Genomic DNA, 20,014 nt, shown 5'->3' with positions numbered 1-20,014 from the left:
TTATATATTGTTTGTGCCATCCCTCAATGTTGGAAATGGTAAATAAATAATGTCCATACAGAAACACACCTTAAACCTGCACTGGACTTACACAGGACTACCCATCACTCCACCCTCCAGTTCTCAAACTCTTTCCTTCTCTGGCAACACATGATGGGTGATCACCTGTGTACTCAAAATTCTTCCCTCAGTGTGCTATGATTCAGATTACAGCCCAGAAGGTTAGGCGAGAAATATACTGAAAAGTACTATAAACTTTTTTATTTAAAAAAGCTACAGGGAGAGCCTTGGCCGGGTGGCTCAGTGGGTTGGCGTGCCATCCTGTACACAAAAAGGCTGCAGGTTTGATCCCTGGTCAGGGCCTGTACAGGTGTTAACCAATTGATGTTTCTCTCTTTATGTCTAAAAAATAAATAAAAATCAATAAACATATCCTCAGGTGAGGATAGAAATATTTTTTAAAAGCTAGAGGCACATAATAATGAAACCATTGGGAAAAATATAACTTAAAGAGAAAAAAATAAACATCTTTAAGCATTGGACTTTATTTTTAAAGAGTTATCTTTTTTCCAGTTTTCCAACATGCAGATAACATAACCAAGATGCAACAGTATACTGTGGATATATTAGCGGAAATGATCTTATTTTATTGCTAACATAATACACAGAATTTACCAATTTTAATGCGTTAGCTGGGAATTTTACTTACACTTTACTATCTGCCTTCGATTTAGTTTTAGCGATTGTTTTTTCTGACAGACATGCTGGTGGCTTATTCCTGCTTGCCTGCAAGGTGGATGTGGATTTCTTCATCTTTCCTTCCCTATCACCTTAATTAAAAACTTACCCATGGGCAAAATTTTAAAATACTGTCAAACTGGAGTAACGGTGAAATCACAGCTCACAAGTACAGTAATTTGAGACTGCCACGGCCCTTACCCATCTGGCTCCTCACTCCACGTCTTCACGACCAGCTCTGGGGCCGGCAGGACAGGCTGAAGCAACCTGCCAATTCCAGCACATCCACGGCGACTCCATTTCTGTCTCCTTCACTCAGCAAGGTACCTTGGAATACTTACAAGGAAACTGACATTCTAGGGGGGCACATCTGAATAAGCTCAAATTTATTTTTAAATCAGATTCGTGGTCAACAAAGATAACCCTGAAAACAGATCAGAAAAGCTTAACACTGAGCCAGGGAGATGGCTAAAATCAGGAGTGCGGAGTGAGGGCTGTTCAGGGGTCTGGCAAGTTGGAGAGCAGAGCACAGGGAGTTAGAGACAAAGTTTGCTGGAGAAAGCTCCTATGACCTGCTGCCTCCAGGGTCGGGCTGGAAGAGGAGGGTTGGGTAGAGGTTAGAGAGAACTGAAGAGTCTTGAGAGGTAAGAGGTGGAGTGGTTATGGAGAATTTGGCCACAGATGAATGCCAGTTGGTGCAGGGTTATGAAGGAGGTAAATGAAGGAAGAGACCAAGTACAGTCATCCCTCAGTATCTGCAGGCATTTGTTCCAGGGCTATGGCAGGTGCCAAAATCCACAGATGCTCAAGTCCCTTATATACAGTGGCATAGAACAATGTTTATGGCCAACCCTCTGCATTCACAGATTCCCAACTATGGGTGAAAATATGGTTTTCGAGCCCTCGCCAACTAGCCCAGTTGGTTAGGGAACATTCTGATACTCCAAAACAGTGGATTCAAGTCCTAGTCAAGGCACAAACAAGAATCAACCAGTGAATACATAAGTGGAACAACAAATCAATGTTTCTCTCTAAAATCAATGAATAAAATTTATTTTTAAAAACAGAAAGAAAATAGGGTTTTCTATCCACAGTTGGTTGAATCCATGGGTGCGACATCTGGGGTACAGAGAGCCAACTGTACATTTATTGAAAAAAATAAAATCCACATAAAAATGGACCCACCCAGTCCAAACCTGTATTGCTCAAGGGTCAACTGTATTTGCTGGGTCACTATCACTGATTCTAGTACTGGAATTCCAGAGCATGATGATCACAGTTGGAGTAAAAAGGCCGGCTAGGAGCCTGGCACTGAGTTCACTGAGAAAAGTAAAAGAACATTCCAGAAGGTAAGAAGGAAATAAGCAAAGAATAAGTCTCTGAAAAGGGACTGCTCAATGAAAGAAGCGGAAATATTCTCACAAGGTGACAGAAAGTAAGCAATGTGCACCCTCCTCTTGGCTCCTTGGAAGAAAGGGATTAGTAGTCACTTTGTTTACAGAAAGTTGAAAGGGATATGGTGTTGCCATGGGGGGGGGGGGGGGTCAAAGTTAACTGGAGAAGGTTGGTGTGCTCAAGGAAATATGCTATAGTGATAGACAGCAGGTCGTGGTATCCACGCAGCCCCATTCCACTGGCTTTCTCCAAACATTGTGCAACACACCTGAGCTCGCAGTCACCGAAATTTCCAGGCTTTTTCACCCATAAACTATTGTTTTGTAGGTTCTCCTTGGTTGTGGTTCATTTTGCTGCCCTAATTCAGATCAAGGAATATTTATTAAATGGCCTGCCAAGTACTAGGGCTCTGAGACAGCCCTTGACCTCAGAGAGCACACAGTTTAGCTGGGGAGACAGATGTGAGAACTGCCAATTATAAGACTATTTGGCAAGTCCAGTAATGGAAGTGAATGCAAGGGTCAGAAGCCACCCAACCTATTTCATATTTATCCCCTTGCAAAACCTCATTTTCAACTCATTACTCTGAACAGTCTAGACAGTCAGTAATCTTGATTTTGTCATTTAACTTATGGAACATTTGCCAATATTTCAAATGTATTAAGTCTGAAGCAGTAGGAAAAGACATTTTACTTAAGTAATTTTTAAGGAGATCAATGAGCCTTAAAATGAAATAAATTAGTGAATTTTTACCTTAAAGACACATATCACATACACAAAAATACTCAAGGCTTTTAAGGAGTCAATATTTATTATTCGAAGGGGAATTGTTTTTTGTTTTGAGATGTGAACCCTCATGTGTTTAAATCTACAGTGAGTCAAATAGTGAGAGAACTTTTCAAGTGAGAGCAAAAGCAGGAAAAAATTAGTCTGTATATTATAGTCCTACTTTCAGAAAAAAATAAAACAACAAAACAGAACCTGTTTGTATATGCATAAAATCTCCATCTAGGTGACTCTAGAGCACATTGTTAATAGAGATTATTTTGGGTGCTCAGAGAGCAGCTGGCATTATGGGTGACCCTCACACTTTATTATGTATTGCTATACAGCTATTCTTTAATCATGAGCAGTGTTACTTTTCTAATCAGAAGGAAAATCTAAGCAGGCATCTTAAAAGGGGCAACTACCACCCATGACTATTTTTAACACACATTCATTCTTGAAGACCTATGGATACTAGCTCCATGTACCTATAGCTCCAAAGCACCCCCCAGTTTCATAAAGGGATAGGGACATTGCTGCTGGTCTTCCTGTTCGGCCTGCTTCCTAACAAATCTAAAGACCTCTCCCTGGTACCAAGTACCCCGTTAGTCTGGCTTGACCTCTCCTCACCTCCCACTGCCCTTCCACTAACTTCCCTACATACCCACCACTCTAGCCACACTGGTCTCCTTGCTGTCCCAAGATCCCTTCTTCTGTAAGTGTGTTCACTTCTGATATTCCTTCCACCTGGAATGGACTTCCTTCTACCCCCTGTAAAAATCCTACTCACCCACCAAGGCCCAGCCTGAGTTATACCTCTTCCAAGAAGCTCTCCAGGACTCATCAATTCCTTCTCCTCACCAAGGTTATAGCTATTAAAATCCAAACATGCACAATTTCTCACTTCATTCTATTCTGCTCTTTCAACTTAACATCATCTGTACATCTATTAACTTAAGCTCTAAATATCAATCCATAATAAAAACTTGGCTTTAGTTTCTTATGGAAAATTCCAGGATCCCCAAACATAAAAGATGAGGTTGTGCCTTAGTCACTGTGGATCATTTATGGGTGTGTATTTCTGCTGAGAGTCTTCAATGAGATGGCACAAAAATTAACAACAAGGGCTTTGGATTCAGACTGGCTCCACCACATACACATTTTGTGACTTTCGGACTCATCATTTCATTCCTCAGTTTCCTTCTCTGTTAAATGAAACTAATAATTTGTACCTCCGACTTATAAAACATACTGATTCAGATGACAAATTTAAGACAGTCCACAGAATTTAAAAAAAAAAAAGTGATTAATTTTATCACTTAAGAATTCAAGACATGCAGCATCCTTATAATAAACCAGAATGGATGAGTTTCACACTGGTCAAGGGGGAAAAAATAGCTAGCAATGCCAAAAATATCAAGGGCTAGATTAAGGGTTTAGAAGGTTCTGCACTGCTTGATGTGGCCAACACTGCAGCTCTGGAGGGCTCACAGCACATGAAAATAAAGATGACATAAGGAGCATGGCTTGCACAAGTCATCTAAGAATATTCTGTGTTCCTGAGGAAGCTGAGGAACCTAGCCCTAGATGACTTCTCAAAGAGCAATGTACTGGTAAATAAAACCTTAGCTGTGCCCTGCACTCCCAGCCAAACATGCCCTCTGGGTTGAGCCCGATGATTCTGAAACTGCTTGCAAAGTAGAAAAGCAGGAACATCTCTCTTCCTGGGCATAAACAGCAAGAGACTGAATCCAGCAAAATGCAAGCAGATCCTCCTACCTGAACTTTGGCCATTCTTTTATCTCACTGTTTTTATTTAGCCACCACCAGTGGGGTTTTTCCACAGGTTATCATTATGAATGAGTTAACAAGAATAGGTGTACATCATTTGGACATGCTTTCCTGAGCCAAACCATCAACTCTCATGTAACTTATTTAAAAAAGAAATAATTGATATTTCTAAAAGGTTATTTCTGGCATCACCTTCTCATCTCAGCACTTTAAAAAAAAAAAAATTCTTTTTCACAGAGTCATCTTACCCAAGACATGGCCTCTCTGTAGCAAAGCTGTCCCAGGATCTGTGCCTCTCAATTACAGCTCACTCATGCTAGCTCTCCAGAATCCAACACTCTCCTTTCTGCCAGGTAAAACCCCCTAATGAAGAAACAGTATTTGAAAGCGTGGAGAGGACCAGGGAGTCATAAGGAGTCTCAAGAGTTTAAGGAATTTTATAGCAAGTATAACTGGGCTAAAATATCTAGTTCCAGTTTCAGAGAAAGACAATTCAAGGGGAGCAATGAGAAGACAAGGGAATGCTCTTGCTTTCAAAAAAGAACCGAGATTAGGCATTATAGATGATGTGACTAACAAGTGAATATATTTTCTGCTAAATAGATTTCCTCTCCCTTTTAGCTACTTCCTATAACTGAGGTTCCGGAGGACTTAAAGGTAACCTCCAACCGTGAGATGCAAAAAGTCAGACATGGAATTAGGACGCAAACTCTGGTGTTGCTAGAAACTAGCTCTGAATGAGTTGGGTAGTATATGTTTCTTTTTCTGATGAACAAATGTTTTTCTTGGCACGGGAGAGAGAGATGGTTAGTTGACGAATTTCCCAGGACATGGAAAGCTTACACTTGAAATGTTTTTTAATCCTTGGCACACAAAACTGTGGCTAATTCAAAAAGCCCCAGAAATCTCAGGCAGGTGGGTTTCTTGGGAAGGAGAGACAACGTGATATTCAACTTCAGGATGGTTACCATTTTGGAGGCTTCCTACTTGCCATTGAGGACAAGTTCTAATATTTAACCTCTGAAGGTGTCTGGGTGTCCGATAGAGGGTGCAGAACCACCTGTACAACTTTGTGTTCCCTGGAGTCACAGACCTCTAAGTCTTTATAGTAGAAATGTCATTCTTCACAGCAAGCATTAAAATAAACTCCAGATCACATTTTAATGTCCAAATTCTGGTATCAAAAAGGGAAGGTTAGTATCCTCCAGTCAGATAATTTTGAGACCAGGAGAACCTATTAAATGTTATGGTCAAGCCGTTAAAATTATGCCTTGTATGCCAGGTGCTATAAACGATGTACACCTTTGTACTTTACACAACTATTCACCTGAGAGTTTCCATTTCATTATTGTCATTTTTAAAGAAGCTACCTCTTCTTTCTTTCACCCCAAGAGAAATCTGTGATGGGAACCTGTGTGGAAGGTCTGGTGCCCTAGCAACTAATTGGATCCCCTTCAAGGCGGAATTTTATGTCTGACCTATTTAGAAATCTGCAAAGCTTCTCTGTGAAAAGCAGGCATCTCAGATCTTAATTTTTAAGTGTCAAGTATTGCTGTCGTCAGGGTTAAATGAGCTGATAGTTTGGCACTAGACGCAACATAATTCTTAGAGAACATTTTCTCTTAAGTTTAAATGCAATTCACATGCTAGTGCTTTTAAAGCTCTATCAATACCCTAAAATAAAGAATATATTAGGTCGAGTTTCATTTTAAGTGACATCTAGGAGTATCCACATGTTAAATGTAAAGGTCTACAATGACAGATATTAAAGACGGGACTAATTTCATTTATTGTAACTTTTCCCCTCCAATCATCTATGGCAAAGGTCAGTGACACATTGCTCATGGGCCAAATCTGGCCTTCCCTCTGTTTCCGTAAAGTTTCAATGGGATGCCGCCATACCCATTTGTTTACATGTTGTTTACAGCAGCTTTCACATTTCAGTCCCGGCTGAGTTGTCGTAACACAGACTGTAATGGCTCAGAGCTGAAAATATTTTCTATCTGACCCTTTACAGAAAATGGTTTCCAATCTCTGATTCATGGTTTGCAGAAATGACCAGTACAAATCTCATAAACAGGTCTCTTCTAACCAATATAATTATGTTAAAAGGGGCACTGCTACCTGGTGACCACTGGCAATGCCTACTCTCTCACCTCACTACACCTTTTGTCTCCTTTTGAGAGCTGGAAAGACTGACGCCCGTCTCCACCTTCAGTTTCCCACCTCCACAGAAGGCTTTGGTTATGCAGGAAACAATGACAATGTCTAAAATGTTCTTTGTCAAGAAAGATCTCCTTCCTGGCAGAATAACATGTCAGAAGACGTCTGTTCAAACAGTCTATGAGGTTTCATCGTCAGACTGGTTATCTCAGAACCTGCCTCTTAAATGGAAATGAAAATAAGCTTACTCTTTGCAGTTGGGTTCTGTGGATTCAGAAATGTGAGGCTCCTAAAATGAACTGCATTAAAAACTGTGACGTCTCCAAGAAGTCACTGGCCAGTCAAAACAAGACAGTATTGAGTAAGTACCTACCTAACCGACCCCATCGGGAAATGAGGGGACAGAAACAATAGCATATCCACAAGCACAAAGAGAGCCCAGAGATCAGCGATAAAAAGTAATCAGAGGAGGCAGTAAACGTTTTTCAGAGAAAGTGAAAGTCAGAGTCTCAGAGAGAGAAGCAGACAGGGAGGAAATTCTTCCACACTCTCAGCAGGGCTCTTTCAAAAGTACAGGAATACAAACCAAGAAGTTGATGCTGGCGGTAGCAAGTAGAGGGACGACTGGGGACATGGGTATTTGTTAGCGAGGCCACTCTGAAACAGGGGAAGTCTGAGCAAACGGTAACCTCAAATGCAATGAAGAGGACTTTGACTTTGATACAATGATTAGAAGTCCCCGTGGTTCTTTGATGAGAGGTGTCTTGATAAAAATAGTGTTTGTAGCAAATATTATGCTAGAGTTTAGAACAGAAAAGCCAACTGAGAAGTAGTAACAGAAAATCACACAGATACACAAAATCACAAAGCTCTTTAGAACATTTTTCTATTAATTCGTAGTAGCAAAGGCTTCCCTGCTAGGTGGACAATACTGAGACCAATAACATAAAGGGAACAGCATCACAGCCAAGAGTTCTGTGTCTTCCCTGGGTTGCTAACCAGAATATGGCTGAAAATACTATGTTGTCCTCATTTACATTACTTATTTTGCATCTGGTCTTGAGGTCTCATTTTTGTTTTAAACACATCATGGCTGCTATTTCCTAAAGCAGACAATTCCATACAGCATAGCTGGGTAGAATAAAATAAAATAATCTGTTCTTTGGGGGGAAATTTGAGGGAGTAAAAAGATGGCACGTCACCACGGGCCTGACGTCTTATAAATGATATAGGTGGATATTCAATTATTTATCCACTGCCCATGCATTGTGCAGCTTCTCAGGCCTCAACAAATCTCCTAAGATATGCTGTTCTGGTTTCTTTGATATTTTATAGATGTGTGTGTGTGTGTGTGTGTTTCTGTACTGAAAGTGGAGGCGTGGAAAAACCTGATAGAACCCAGTCCTGATTTATATGGCAGGAGGAGGAACCCCGTAAACACAAACAGAGCAGAGCACTTCCTTTTGCTGACAACCTTATGGTTTCCCCTGAACGCACTGTTTAGAATAGCAATTGCGTGTCACTTCCCATTATCCTATACACAGAACCAACACCGCACAGCTGAGGCTTTTCCTCCCAACAGCCCATCAGGAAGAATCTATAGGACATTCACGTGCTGCTGAAACCTGTCAAGACTGACAGCCCAGAGCCCAAGAGCTCGGTTTACGCACAGAACAGGTGTGTGGCCAGGCAGCTGGGCCGAAACCTCCCCTCCACCTCCGCGGCCCTTCTCGGCGGCCGCCCTTGCAGGCCTCCCTCTGGACTGGGAGGGAGAGCAGCTTCAGAGAACCTTCTTTCTCAGGCTGTTTCCTTCTGCCAGAGAAGACTGGCTCGCTCTCAAGACTGCAAGCATTTGACAACTGCAAATAGCAGCGAGCATGTCAACTCGTTTTATTCACATCCCTCACCGAGGAATCAGAAAGCCAAGGACTCGCTGGTGATTTCCCTGGTTTTATGGATCTCCGCTCCCCCCAGGCCTGCAACACATTTTTGGTTCTTGTGTTCAACAGTGTCCTGGCATCTGCAGTGTGGGAAACCTTAACTGAGAGCCAATAGCCCCACGGCTTCTCCCTATTAAAATGTGCAAGTGGATTTCACATGCGTGTTTCAAACACTGTTCAAGGCGTGATTTACAGGCTACTGTCTAGCCCCACAGCTGTTTATTCATCCCCCAGACTTAGCCACTTAAAGGAATCCACTATTCAGCGCCCTAGTACACGGTCGTCTCATTTTCGACATCTTCCATCACTCTTGAGAATCCAGGACTATGAAAGACCAATAGTAAGGGTTCGAGAAAATATTTATCAAATGAATAAACTATCAATTATTCTTTCCACGAAATTATTCATTCACAAGAAGAGCCCATTCAATGCCTTCTCTCTGTTTACCCCACCCTCTAATCAAGTTTTTTTGATTAAGTTAAATGAATCACTTCTGGCCCACTGACATTGGTTATTTTATATGTTAAAAACAGCACAGGCCTCACGACATAGTTGCCATCCAGGGCTTTCACACTCACTGTGTTCTTTCTTTAGAAAGAAAAAAAAAAAACCCACTTCTATATATTGCAAATTATCTTCCTGTGGCTGAATAAAGACAGACTGTGTTATGCAGAGAGTTGCTCAATATCGTATCATCATGACTCTGTGACCACCTTCCCCAAGGTCCCAACCTAGTCTCGTTTCCAAGAACCTGAAATCCACCCCCACCCGCCAAGGTTAGGTCTCTGGCTTAGGGTTGTGATTAGTTCAGCTACAGGTACTGATACATCTTCTAAACATCTGATTTTAAGTTGTTGGGGGAACAGAATGGTTCTGGTACTCTACCCATGTCTTATTCTTCTATGTACAGTATAGCTCTTGGTACAGAGTATGGACTCAGGGTTGACTGAACTTAACGATTCCTAGCCTACTCGGAGAAAGATAACCCACGCAGTGAAAGGTCTGTGGGATTCCCTTGTCCTGTGACTGAGACCCACCTTTCAAGTGAGAAAGACAAAGGAAAAGGAAAGTATGACATTGAGAGAAATGTCCCAGGTAAGGTCTTTGCTGGAAATGGTGTTTGGATAGATCAGTTTCACCCAAATGGCTCCAGAGGCTTAGCTTCCTTTTCAGATGAAAGCAATTCATTAAAAATCATATTAGTGAAGATCTTAAATTCACATGAAACTGTATTTTGCCTTTTGCTGCAACATACCAATCTTTTCCAACACACAGGACCTCAAGATGCACAGGGAACATTTTCTGTACCTTTTCACATGTACTCTCCCCCACTTCAGCTTTGGAACCGGAAAACAACAACACAGACTTCCTTCTATATTTTCAACTACTACACAACAGTTGAGGAGATAGTATGCTAACCTCATCACAAGCCACAGCCACCATAACAAACCTCCTTTGTTAAACAGAAGTCCTTTAAGACAGGAATACCAGGTAGAAGCCATTGAGTGTAATATAGTGTTTAATGACTTGAAAAGAAAGGAAAGGCCACCAAGTTCTACGCCTCAATACAGGTAGCTGTTACTCTCAGGACTTACCGTTCCTCTCCCTCCTACAGTTGTCTTCTTATAGACTTCATGAATAAAAACCACTCATTTACTCCCTCGATAATCTGATAATTAGACCATGTTGACATGTTGGGCTGTCAGATCTTCAGGTTACTTGAAAAGTCAATATTTTTAAAACCCTTACATTAAAAATAACCCAAAATTCATGCTTCTTATCAAAGGTCCCAAAGGCCAGAATTTCAATCAAAGGGTGAGAATCACAGGAACAAAATGACCACTTGTGACACACCACGTGTCAGATGTCGTATTAGGCATTTCACCTAATTCGCATTAGTGCACCTTTTCTCATTTATCTTTCAAGATAAACAGTTATCTGTACCCAATTTTATATGTGGGTATAGAAAGCTAAGATTGCCCAGGAAAACATAATTGGCATTGAGAGAAGTAAGATTCAAAGCCAAGCCTTTGTTCCCAAGAGCCCATGAACTTTCTTTGAGTCCACTGAGCTCCTCCCAAGAACGTAACAGCAGACCTTGGGAAAGAGCCTGTTCCCTGACCTGGGACGTATTCAAGCTAGTGGGAAATAACTGGTTATTAGAGATGCTGGGGAAGGGACTGGGCATTAGAGGGACAAGGGAGAGAACAGCTCTAAGGTCTTCTGCACCTCTCAGAATCTGCAGACTTCCTCCTCTCCGACATACCTGATTCTGTACTCACCTGAGGTGAGCTGAGTAACCAAAACACCTCAGTTTCTTGGTCTGATCAAAACCATAAATGACCCCTTTCCTCTCTATGCCACACCTGTAATGATCTCTCTTCCTCCCCCCTCCAGCTTTGGTTACACTGCCAGTGAGGAGCCTCCCTCCATGGCTTCCTGTATTTCTTCTGAGCCTCCAAAACTGGGCAGTTAAACCTTCCTCCCAACTGATGCTTTCTCAACATCCTTTAGCTATGGAAAAACTCACGGCATTACCCCTAAATCACCTTGTGACCCAATCAGACACATTTGCCCCACCCATTCACCCTTTCCATTCCCACTCTGAATTCTGTGTAGTTAACTTACGTATCTCACACCCCAGTGTGTGTGTGTGTGTGTGTGTACACACACACATATATATGTAGAACAAGACAGGCTATAAATAAGTAAACAAAGAAACAAATCTGTCTGGTATCCCACCCTCTTTCTTGCTCACAACCACAGTGGAAGAACCCAACACGAGCCCATCCCTCACATCCTGCTCTTTCCCCAGGCAATGCTCACGCGTGCTGGCACCCACCCCGCACCCCGAGTTCCCAACACCTTCCAACTCCAACTCCTATACCATTTCAACCCTTTCATGATTCTTCCTTCACTTGAACCATCATGTTTTTGGGTCAGATACGCTTCTAGAAAGAATGATTGGCAATTAGTCCCAGCCCACCTCAACCCGAAGTGGTTAGCTCTGGCTGGCAGCCCATTTTACCATTGGAGTCTTCCACTTCTTCGGCCGGGGCAGCTTTTTGGGAGGAGTGGTGGTTGTGTGAGGAGAGGAGACTGACAATTCGTGGCCTGGGGAGGGTCAGGGCTTTTCCGTGGACCTTGAGGGAGTGTTCCTTCAACTGGCTGATTGTCATGGTGGAAAACGAGCACCAGGAACATTTGTAGGCATGTTCACCTGGAGGATGGGGGTGACAGACAAGAGGAAAAGAGGAAAGGAGGGCATCAGGCGGGGCGGGAAACAGAACAGCATGGTTAATTCACTCGATGGAAGAGCTTCGCCAGCTTCAGGGCCTAAGAGCCCGCACGGACCACCCCCCGCCCATTCCCACAGCCGCAGCACTCCTTCGGGATGGAAACTCTTCGAGGAGCTCCATAATCAGGTGACCTGGTTCCTTTTCCTTCCACGCTCTACTTACGTGGAGGAGCCGATGGGCTGTTCCTCCACTGGGATGGAAACCAGGTGTCTGTGCTACCTCCTCTGGGGTACCTCCCATCAGAAGGCCTCCCAATCCGCCTCCTCCCTCTCCATACTAGAGACGGCCGGGTCGGTGTTCACCCACGGCTGCCTAACATCATCAGCAGCAAATAACGCGCCGAATTCTTCTTCCAGGGCCTATCGGTGGCTTTCCAGGACAGTCACTCGGTGCGAGCCTACTGTGCTAGTCTCCTCCACGTCCCTGCTGACTACACACCACCTCCTCGATTCTACACATCCTACAGTGGGGTTTGTTTTTTCTGGAACAGTTCATAAACCTCAGCATAAAACTCCATTTTCCTATATAATCAATAATAAAGAAATGAGTAAAGATAAGTCATTTTTTTAAAATAAGAGAGGTGTATATGTATAGATGTGTGTGTACGTGTGTGTGTATCTCCACTTTCTTCAATAAACAGGATATTTCAGTTAGAATAAGTATTTTTCTTTTAAGTATTTTTATACCACTGAAACACAGCACAAATCACTATGACTAAATTGAATTAGAGCATGATTTAACTTTGCCCTAAGTCAGTTTTTCAATTAGTTGCATTTTCAGAAGCGAGGGTGTGAAATGGGCATGCTTATGTTGTTATGTTACCCTGGCACAATCGACTCAGAAAGTAATTTTACTTTTTCTAACAATAGGCTTCGGATAGTCATGCCTGTAGTGCGTAACTCTACTTCTGAGAGTTTATATTAAGGAAATATCCTTTATTATGTACAAAGCTTTATTTGGAAATAAACATTTATTTATGCTTGAAAAGATATGAAACAACCTAAATTTCCAACAATAGGGAAATGATTAAGTAAGTATGGGTCTATGTTCTTGATGAATTATCATTTTCTTAAAGAGTTTATAATAACCCAGAAAAATAAAATACACAGAAAAATACACAGGAACACATAATATATTTTAGATTAAATTATAATCACAATTGTTAAAAATAATTATAGAGGAAATGGTTGAAAGGAAAGACTATCAAATGTTAACAACAGTGGTCTTATCTAAATAAGATTCTGGACGACTGCTTATATTTCTTTCCTTTTCAAATTTTCTCTAATCAACATGTACTTTTAAAATATATTTATTTATTTTTTAAATATGTTTTTATTGATTTTAGAGAGAGAGGAAAGGAGAAGGGAAAACAGAGAGAAACATCGACTGGCTGCCTCCTGCACGCCCCCTACTGGGGATCGAGCCCTCAACCCAGGCATGTGCCCGGAGGAGCAGGAATCGAACTAGTGACCTCTCCACACACAGGACAATGCTCGACCAACTGAACCATACCGGCCAGGGTTTTAAAATTTATTTTGAAGGTGAAATTTAAAAGCCAGAAGAGATGAAAGAGGAGGAAGTAGAGGAACAGGAGAAGAAGAAAGGCTCTATGGTTATGAAAGTTCTCTGGGCCAGTGAACACCTGAGGGCGGTGCTGAGGGCAGAGCTGACATCTCCAGTTTACTAAGTGAAGCAGGAACTGGAAGGTAACCTTGCCCTTGCTTCACCCAGCTGAGAGGGCTACCCCCCTGCCACTCAATGGTTTCACATGTGAGGTGACACCAGCATCCCAAGTTCTGCATTAAGCTTCCTTTTCACTACTGATGACCCCCAGAGCTTGCATTTCCAAGAAAGTCTTGAAACAAACCTTGATTTATGCAACATGCTACAGCCCAAGGCAGAACAGACATTCAAAGAAGTCAGAGGATCCAAAAAGGACACCCGTCAGTTGCCCACCCAACAATTACCTAGGAGTTACAGGACAATGCTGGGCCACAAACAATGGGATTTAATAATATTATATATGAGTACTATGTATATACACATTATGTACATATTCTACATATCTAGGGTGGGCCAAAAGTAGGTTTACAGTTGTGAGTATGCAAAACAGAGTTTATTCTAGTATTATTTATTGGCTATTGTATTACTTTCCATACAAACAACTGTAAACCTACTTTTGTCCAACCTTGTATAATATATAATATTATATATAATACCGCTACTCTGCTGATTCCATTTTTCAATTTTTTTAATCCAAACCTGGCTATATGAACTTTGTTCAGTGGTTCTAAGTAGCACAACTTGAGAGAGAATCTATATCCGGGTTATGTGGTTCGTCTACATGACTCTTTATCCTTTAAAATAAAACAGAATAATCCATCTACAACAGGCAAGATGAGTCAAGAGTCCTTTGCAAAATGCATTGGCTTTCTTTAAGCCACGGTCAGTGGCTAAGGGCCATTTGTGGATCTCAGGCTTCCCAGGTGCATAGAAAGCTGAATTACGTTGCCCCCACTCCCTCTCTCTGGATGCTTCCTTCTCTCCAACCAGGGAGCACAGAAGGCCAGTCTGCTCGGCCAGCTCCAAGAACATACACTTCAGCTCTGCCCTGGAGCCAGTGTGCAGCCTCTGGCACTCCTTCAAAGCCCTTCCTACAGGCCGAATCATTTACCCAACTCTCACTGCGAAAGTGCTTCTGACAAGGCTGAGGCCTATGGGAAAAACACCAGGACGGTGTCCCAGCTGAGTAATTTACAATATACAGTTAGCAAAGAATGGCTTGAACCCCAAAGCCTCTCACTCCATGAACTTTAGTGGAATTTTCCTGGAGATATAAAAATACTAACAGATAGAGAAAAAGCCCATTTGGCTAATCTCCCTGTCCCATCCCTCCAACCCCCGTGGGGCCCAGGGCATCTGGAAGACTTCAGTAGTTTTACTGCATTAAGCCAGTTCAACAGGACCCAACACTCGGGAGACAGCAAAGAGACAAGACCTTATTTCCACAGGAAATGAGGAGATGGCCAAAGTGAAGGAAGGACTCAGGTTCTGGGTGGGTTTTATAACCACACAAGGGAAGCTAATAAATGAGGATTCTAGCTGCAAATTTTCAAACTAGGATCTAAATACCTCAGCTGAGGAAACTCAGGGAGGAGATTCGACTTTTAAAAGAATCAGAGTATCACCTACCCTTTAAGTGTCATGAGGATTAAATCAGATGATGAACGTAAGCAGGTAAGGGGTGCCTGAGAGAAGCACAATGAGATGGAACGATAGAGGGATGGAGACCGGTGTAGCTCCAGGACACTCATGACCCAAAGTCACTTATCTTTTATCTAAGGCATCTCATAAAAATCTTACTACACATCTTGAGTTCTCTTTGTTCCCTTTGAACTTCCTCAAGATTACGACATTATTTTAGTTGGGGATTATCTTTAGTGGGTGTAACAATTCTTGCATTTCCATTAGAAAGGCTCGGGAATTTAGAAATTTCTCTTAACAAACAGAAGCTGTTAGTAGCATGAATCAACCATGACATGGGTGATGTGGGCTTGGCATTATTTTGACTTTGGGAGATTCCTTCATTTTTTTTTTATTCAATTAAAACAAAACTAAACATGCAACCATCTCAAGAATAACTTATTCTCATGTGTAGGACAACAGACTTTTAAAATTTCACTCAGTGAAGTCCACTGGATTTCAAACTCAGAAGACTCGTGCATCACGAATGCCAACTCACCAGCATGAGCTTTGAGTATGTGTGTTTTCAGCCGGCTGTTGTAGGAGGACTTGAAAGAGCAGAGTTTGCATCGGAATGGTTTATGGTGTCCGTGGTGGGTTTGCATATGGCGATCCAAACTTGATGAAGAAAAACAAACAAACAAAAAGAAAAGAACAGGATTAAAAACTTTGTGTAACATTTTCTCATTGCCCTAATTTGTATCACTACCCCAGAGAACTAGAGTCCACTGTAAAGGACTCATTTGGGAGTGGTGCTGCTTACCAACTAAACAAACAGTTCTCCTGCGCTCCAAGGCAGCCCTTTCAATGGCCTCTGGACATCTCCCTCCGGGTGTCCTTTAGCTATCTTAAACTCAACCCACCCCAACCAAAACCACCTGTTTTCTTTTCTCCAAAACAAATTCTCTTTTTCATTTCCTAGTTTCAATAAAGGGCACTACCATTCTCTCAGCCAACCAGACTGACAATCTGTGTGCTATCTATACTCTACTCTGCCCCTCATCCTTTATATTAAGTCCATTTTTGCAAGTCAGGCAGATCCCAGTTCCCTCAACCATTCCTCAAATTCAGTCCTCACTCCCTGGATCAGCTACTATCACTGCCTCCTCATTGGTCTCCCCTATCATTTTTTTCCCAACTCAAGAGGATGCGCTAAGAAGTCAGACTGCGTGGGATCAAATCCCAGCTATGGCTGATAAGCGGTATGGCCTTGGGCAAGTTATGTAAACTCTCTATACTAAAAGGCCTTGACTTTTCTTATATAAAATGGAGATAATAATAGGACCATACCTCATAGGGCTGTTCTGAGAATGAAACGAGATCACACATCAAAGTTCTTAGTACATAGTGAGGCTCCATAAATGTTAGCCCTTACTGGGACTGCACTCCTCTGAGTCTTCCTTTACTAGTCATGTAAATTATAAAGTACTAATCGAGCAAAGACTCCAAATATGGTCTCTGCTCCTAGCCTTTACCTTCTAGTTTTCCTTTCTTATATAACTTACAGATTAGTCAAAATGGACAACCAACTGGGTCCCCAGGGGCTTCACTCTCATCCCCAGGCTTGTGTTCTTGTCTTTTCCTCCATATCACGTGTCCTTTCCAAAGGATTCAAGTCTTATCTTCCTGCTTTAAGACTTGACTCAAATGCTCCTCACTCCATAAAACCTTCCTGATTCTTCCAAAGTGATGTAACATTTCCCCTCTTTGAAACTTCATAGCATTTTATTGACATACATTTTTTTAAAGACATGTGCCTTCTCATGCAGAGTCTGCTCGCTCACCCGGCTAGGCCCTACCTTCCCTTAGAACACTGACCACGTCCTACTCATCTTTACTTTCCCCCAAAGCCTCCCGCACCCTGCCTAGCATGAGGCCATATTCACTTATTCACAATGATTTACTGAGGTGCTGCTGTGTGCCAGAGAATGTGATAGATGCTGCTAAAAAAATACTTATGGAATTGATGAGAACTACACAAGTTTCATGCCAGTGCCTGGATCTGATGACAAAGATTAGATATTCGGCTCAGAATAATAATAATGGTTTATAACCCGTCCTAACCTCTGCAGAAGCACTGCCTCCCCTCGCCTTTCCACATCCACTAACTAGCACTTTGTCTTTTTAGAGAAGCAAACAGCCCATCATTTATTTCCAATTATCATAAAAATAAACAGCATGTCAGTCTCACAATTAGTCACCTTCATCCAAGACTGCAGAACACGGGATAGAACATTTCTCTCTCTTGTACACACTCGGCAGAGAAAGGCAACAAAAAGTTGTTTCTTCTTAGAACTATCCCTCTTCTCATCCCCCTGAAAAGCCTTACACAAAACGCCCAAATTTACAATTTCCAAGCCATGGCGAGCAAAGCGGGAAGCTCCCCCTCCTCAACCACCCTGAACTTCAAGCATCTCTTTGGCACCCATCAACTTACCTACCTTTCAAGGTCTTTTTAAAAATATCACGGACTGTTAGGTTAATGGTCCTAATTTTACCTCCTAGTCACTCAATTTCCCAAACGGAACTTACCCCTCAAATGATGACTTAGGTTCTGGGTGAATTCTGACAGATGTACCAGTAAACTTATCTACTCTCTGATCTTTCTTTGTGTAAATCATAGCCATACCTCCAAAACTATCATAAAAAAAAAGCCTGCATTAGTCAAATCTAATATCAACCAAGCCATCTCCTGTTCTTAGCCCCATTTAACAGATGAAGTTCAAGGTAACAGCCAACTAGACAGCAGCCGTGAACCATAAGCAGCACCTGCTTACTCCTCCAAGCTTCTCCCACCCTCACTTAGCTGTCTTCCGCTAGGACACCTCCTCCCAGGTACCACTTGCGACCCCTCGATAGCACTTACTTGTGCCTGAAAGCAGAGACAAAGGAGCAATACTGGCAGCTGTACTTGTCCTCGCGGGTAAACATGGCCAGGGCCAGATGGCTCCTCTCATGAGAACGCAGCCCCTGCATGGACATCAGGACTCGGTCACATTGACTACAATGGTATCCCCCCGGCCGGGTCTCATCCTCCAACATTCCATCAAGCAAGCAGTGTTCACCATCCACCCGGTCCACCAGGCCGCCACTTGCATCTTTGGCTGCTTCCAATCCATCCAGGAATAAGTGGGAAGGATCTTCAGCCTCCTGCTAAGAGAACCACACACACACACATGCCCCACCAACAAAATAAATATCCATCATCATCTGCCCCAGCATTCCTCCTCTCCCTTCACTCTCCCACACTCATCAGCTGCCTTCCCTGCCTCTCCGGCGCCCCCCAGAGGCATGGCAAAACCGACGGCCGTTCGTCATGCAGTGGTGGCGGTTTTGGGGCATCATATCCGGACACAGGGTGCTACTGCCTGGGAAATATGGAGAGAAGGGTTCCCCCACTTGGAAGACGGTTCGCTCACTTATCTCCCATCTTAAAAAAAAATTCAAATTGCGATCTCACCTGAACTGACATAAAGCAGGGTTAGGGTTCAGCTCAGAGAAAGAAAAAGGAAAGGAGGAAGGGACCCAAGCTGGGTAGTTTGGGCATCCTTGGGAAATAAAGGAAAGTGAAATATCCTGCCCTCTGGCCCTCATGCTCATCCCTACCCCACAGACGGCGACTTCAGCCCTTGCCTGAAGGTTGCTATACAATCAATTCAAAAAATTACACTGCAGCCTGGTTTTAAGTCACTCCTGCTTTGAGGTGGCTCCTTGGATTACTGATTAGAGGAAGAGCCACTCTGTCTCCCCTGAATGAGTCCAAGGCTGGGACACAGCACAGTGGCAGGGAAAACGCCGACCACTGCTGCCCCCGGGTGCCACTGCTCTGCCAACGGCCAGGTTGCTTCAGTCTTCAGAGGAGAAAAGCAGAAGCTTTGCCTCCACACCATGTTGGAGAACAGGACACAAACAGGGCTGGATGGCGAAAATATATTCACATATCCAGAGAGGACGAGCAGAGCCCTGAACTAACTTTTCCGCTCAGAAATGACAAGTGCTTTGACATGTCCTGGAAGGCAGGGGAGGCAGCGTGCTTATCGGAACAGTGGCCGCTACTAGGCTTAAGATGTTCAAAACAGGCGGCCTATGAAAATGAAAGGTCGGGGGAGAGGGACAGCACTTGTCAGTAACAGCAGGGAGAAGAGATGGGAGACAAGTCAGGTCAACAGGTTCTCAGGGCCAACTGTGACTTAAGGCTTTTAGTTTTAGGTTTAGTGTCTCTCCCGCTCCTCAGAGGACCCAGGATAAGTAAAAGACGGATGGATTCTCCTGGACTCTGCATCGCCAGGCTGATGAGAAAGAACAGTAAGAAGTCAGGCAGTGGGAGGAGCCGAAGATGATGGGAACAGAACCCACTTGATTCCTCTCAAGAGCTTGGGCCGCTCGGAAGAGCAAACACCTAACGGCACTAAATGCAGAAGAGAAGGGCGACCCAAAGCCTCCTGCACCAAGGGGCCCAGATCTTCTGTTTCCACCAAACTATCCACGTGGAAGGGAACCAGATCGTAACGCGACCGGGTTGAGACACACGAGATGAGGGAGATCCAACCTGCAAAGAAATCAAAACAAGCCAGACCGATCTGAGCATAACTCAGGAATGCACACACTCCGGACGCCCTCTCCTGAGCTGCTCTGAGCAACGGGATTAATGAGTAACTCGAATGGCTCACGCACAGGAAT

The 20,014-nt window shown here is 43.0% G+C and overlaps 1 protein-coding gene across 10 annotated transcripts in view; it reads right to left on the bottom strand.

Annotated features, from left to right (window-relative positions):
- ZNF462 (zinc finger protein 462) overlaps positions 1-20,014 on the bottom strand; it is a 132,021-nt gene that overhangs the window by 49,907 nt on the left and 62,100 nt on the right. For 7 of the 10 annotated variants that reach the window (XR_015715415.1, XR_015715416.1, XM_087822802.1 and 4 more), the window contains exons 5-7: positions 18,201-18,487; positions 15,834-15,952; positions 11,821-12,012 (exon numbers count right to left, since the gene is read on the bottom strand). Coding sequence is in view for 8 of the 10 variants with exons in the window: in XM_087822802.1 (XP_087678928.1) it covers positions 11,821-12,012; positions 15,834-15,952; positions 18,201-18,487 (598 nt within the window). In the remaining 2 variants the exon portion in view is untranslated. The remainder of the gene's footprint in view (positions 1-11,820; positions 12,013-15,833; positions 15,953-18,200; positions 18,488-20,014) is intronic. The other 3 variants (XM_087822804.1, XM_087822806.1, XM_087822805.1) reach the window with 2 other exon arrangements.

Source organism: Miniopterus natalensis, chromosome 12 (assembly GCF_054644295.1).
Source record: "Miniopterus natalensis isolate mMinNat1 chromosome 12, mMinNat1.hap1, whole genome shotgun sequence".
Classification (NCBI taxonomy): domain Eukaryota; kingdom Metazoa; phylum Chordata; class Mammalia; order Chiroptera; family Miniopteridae; genus Miniopterus; species Miniopterus natalensis.
The sequence above is the reverse complement of the archived record's forward strand: the minus strand, read 5'-3'. Positions and strand labels throughout refer to the sequence as shown.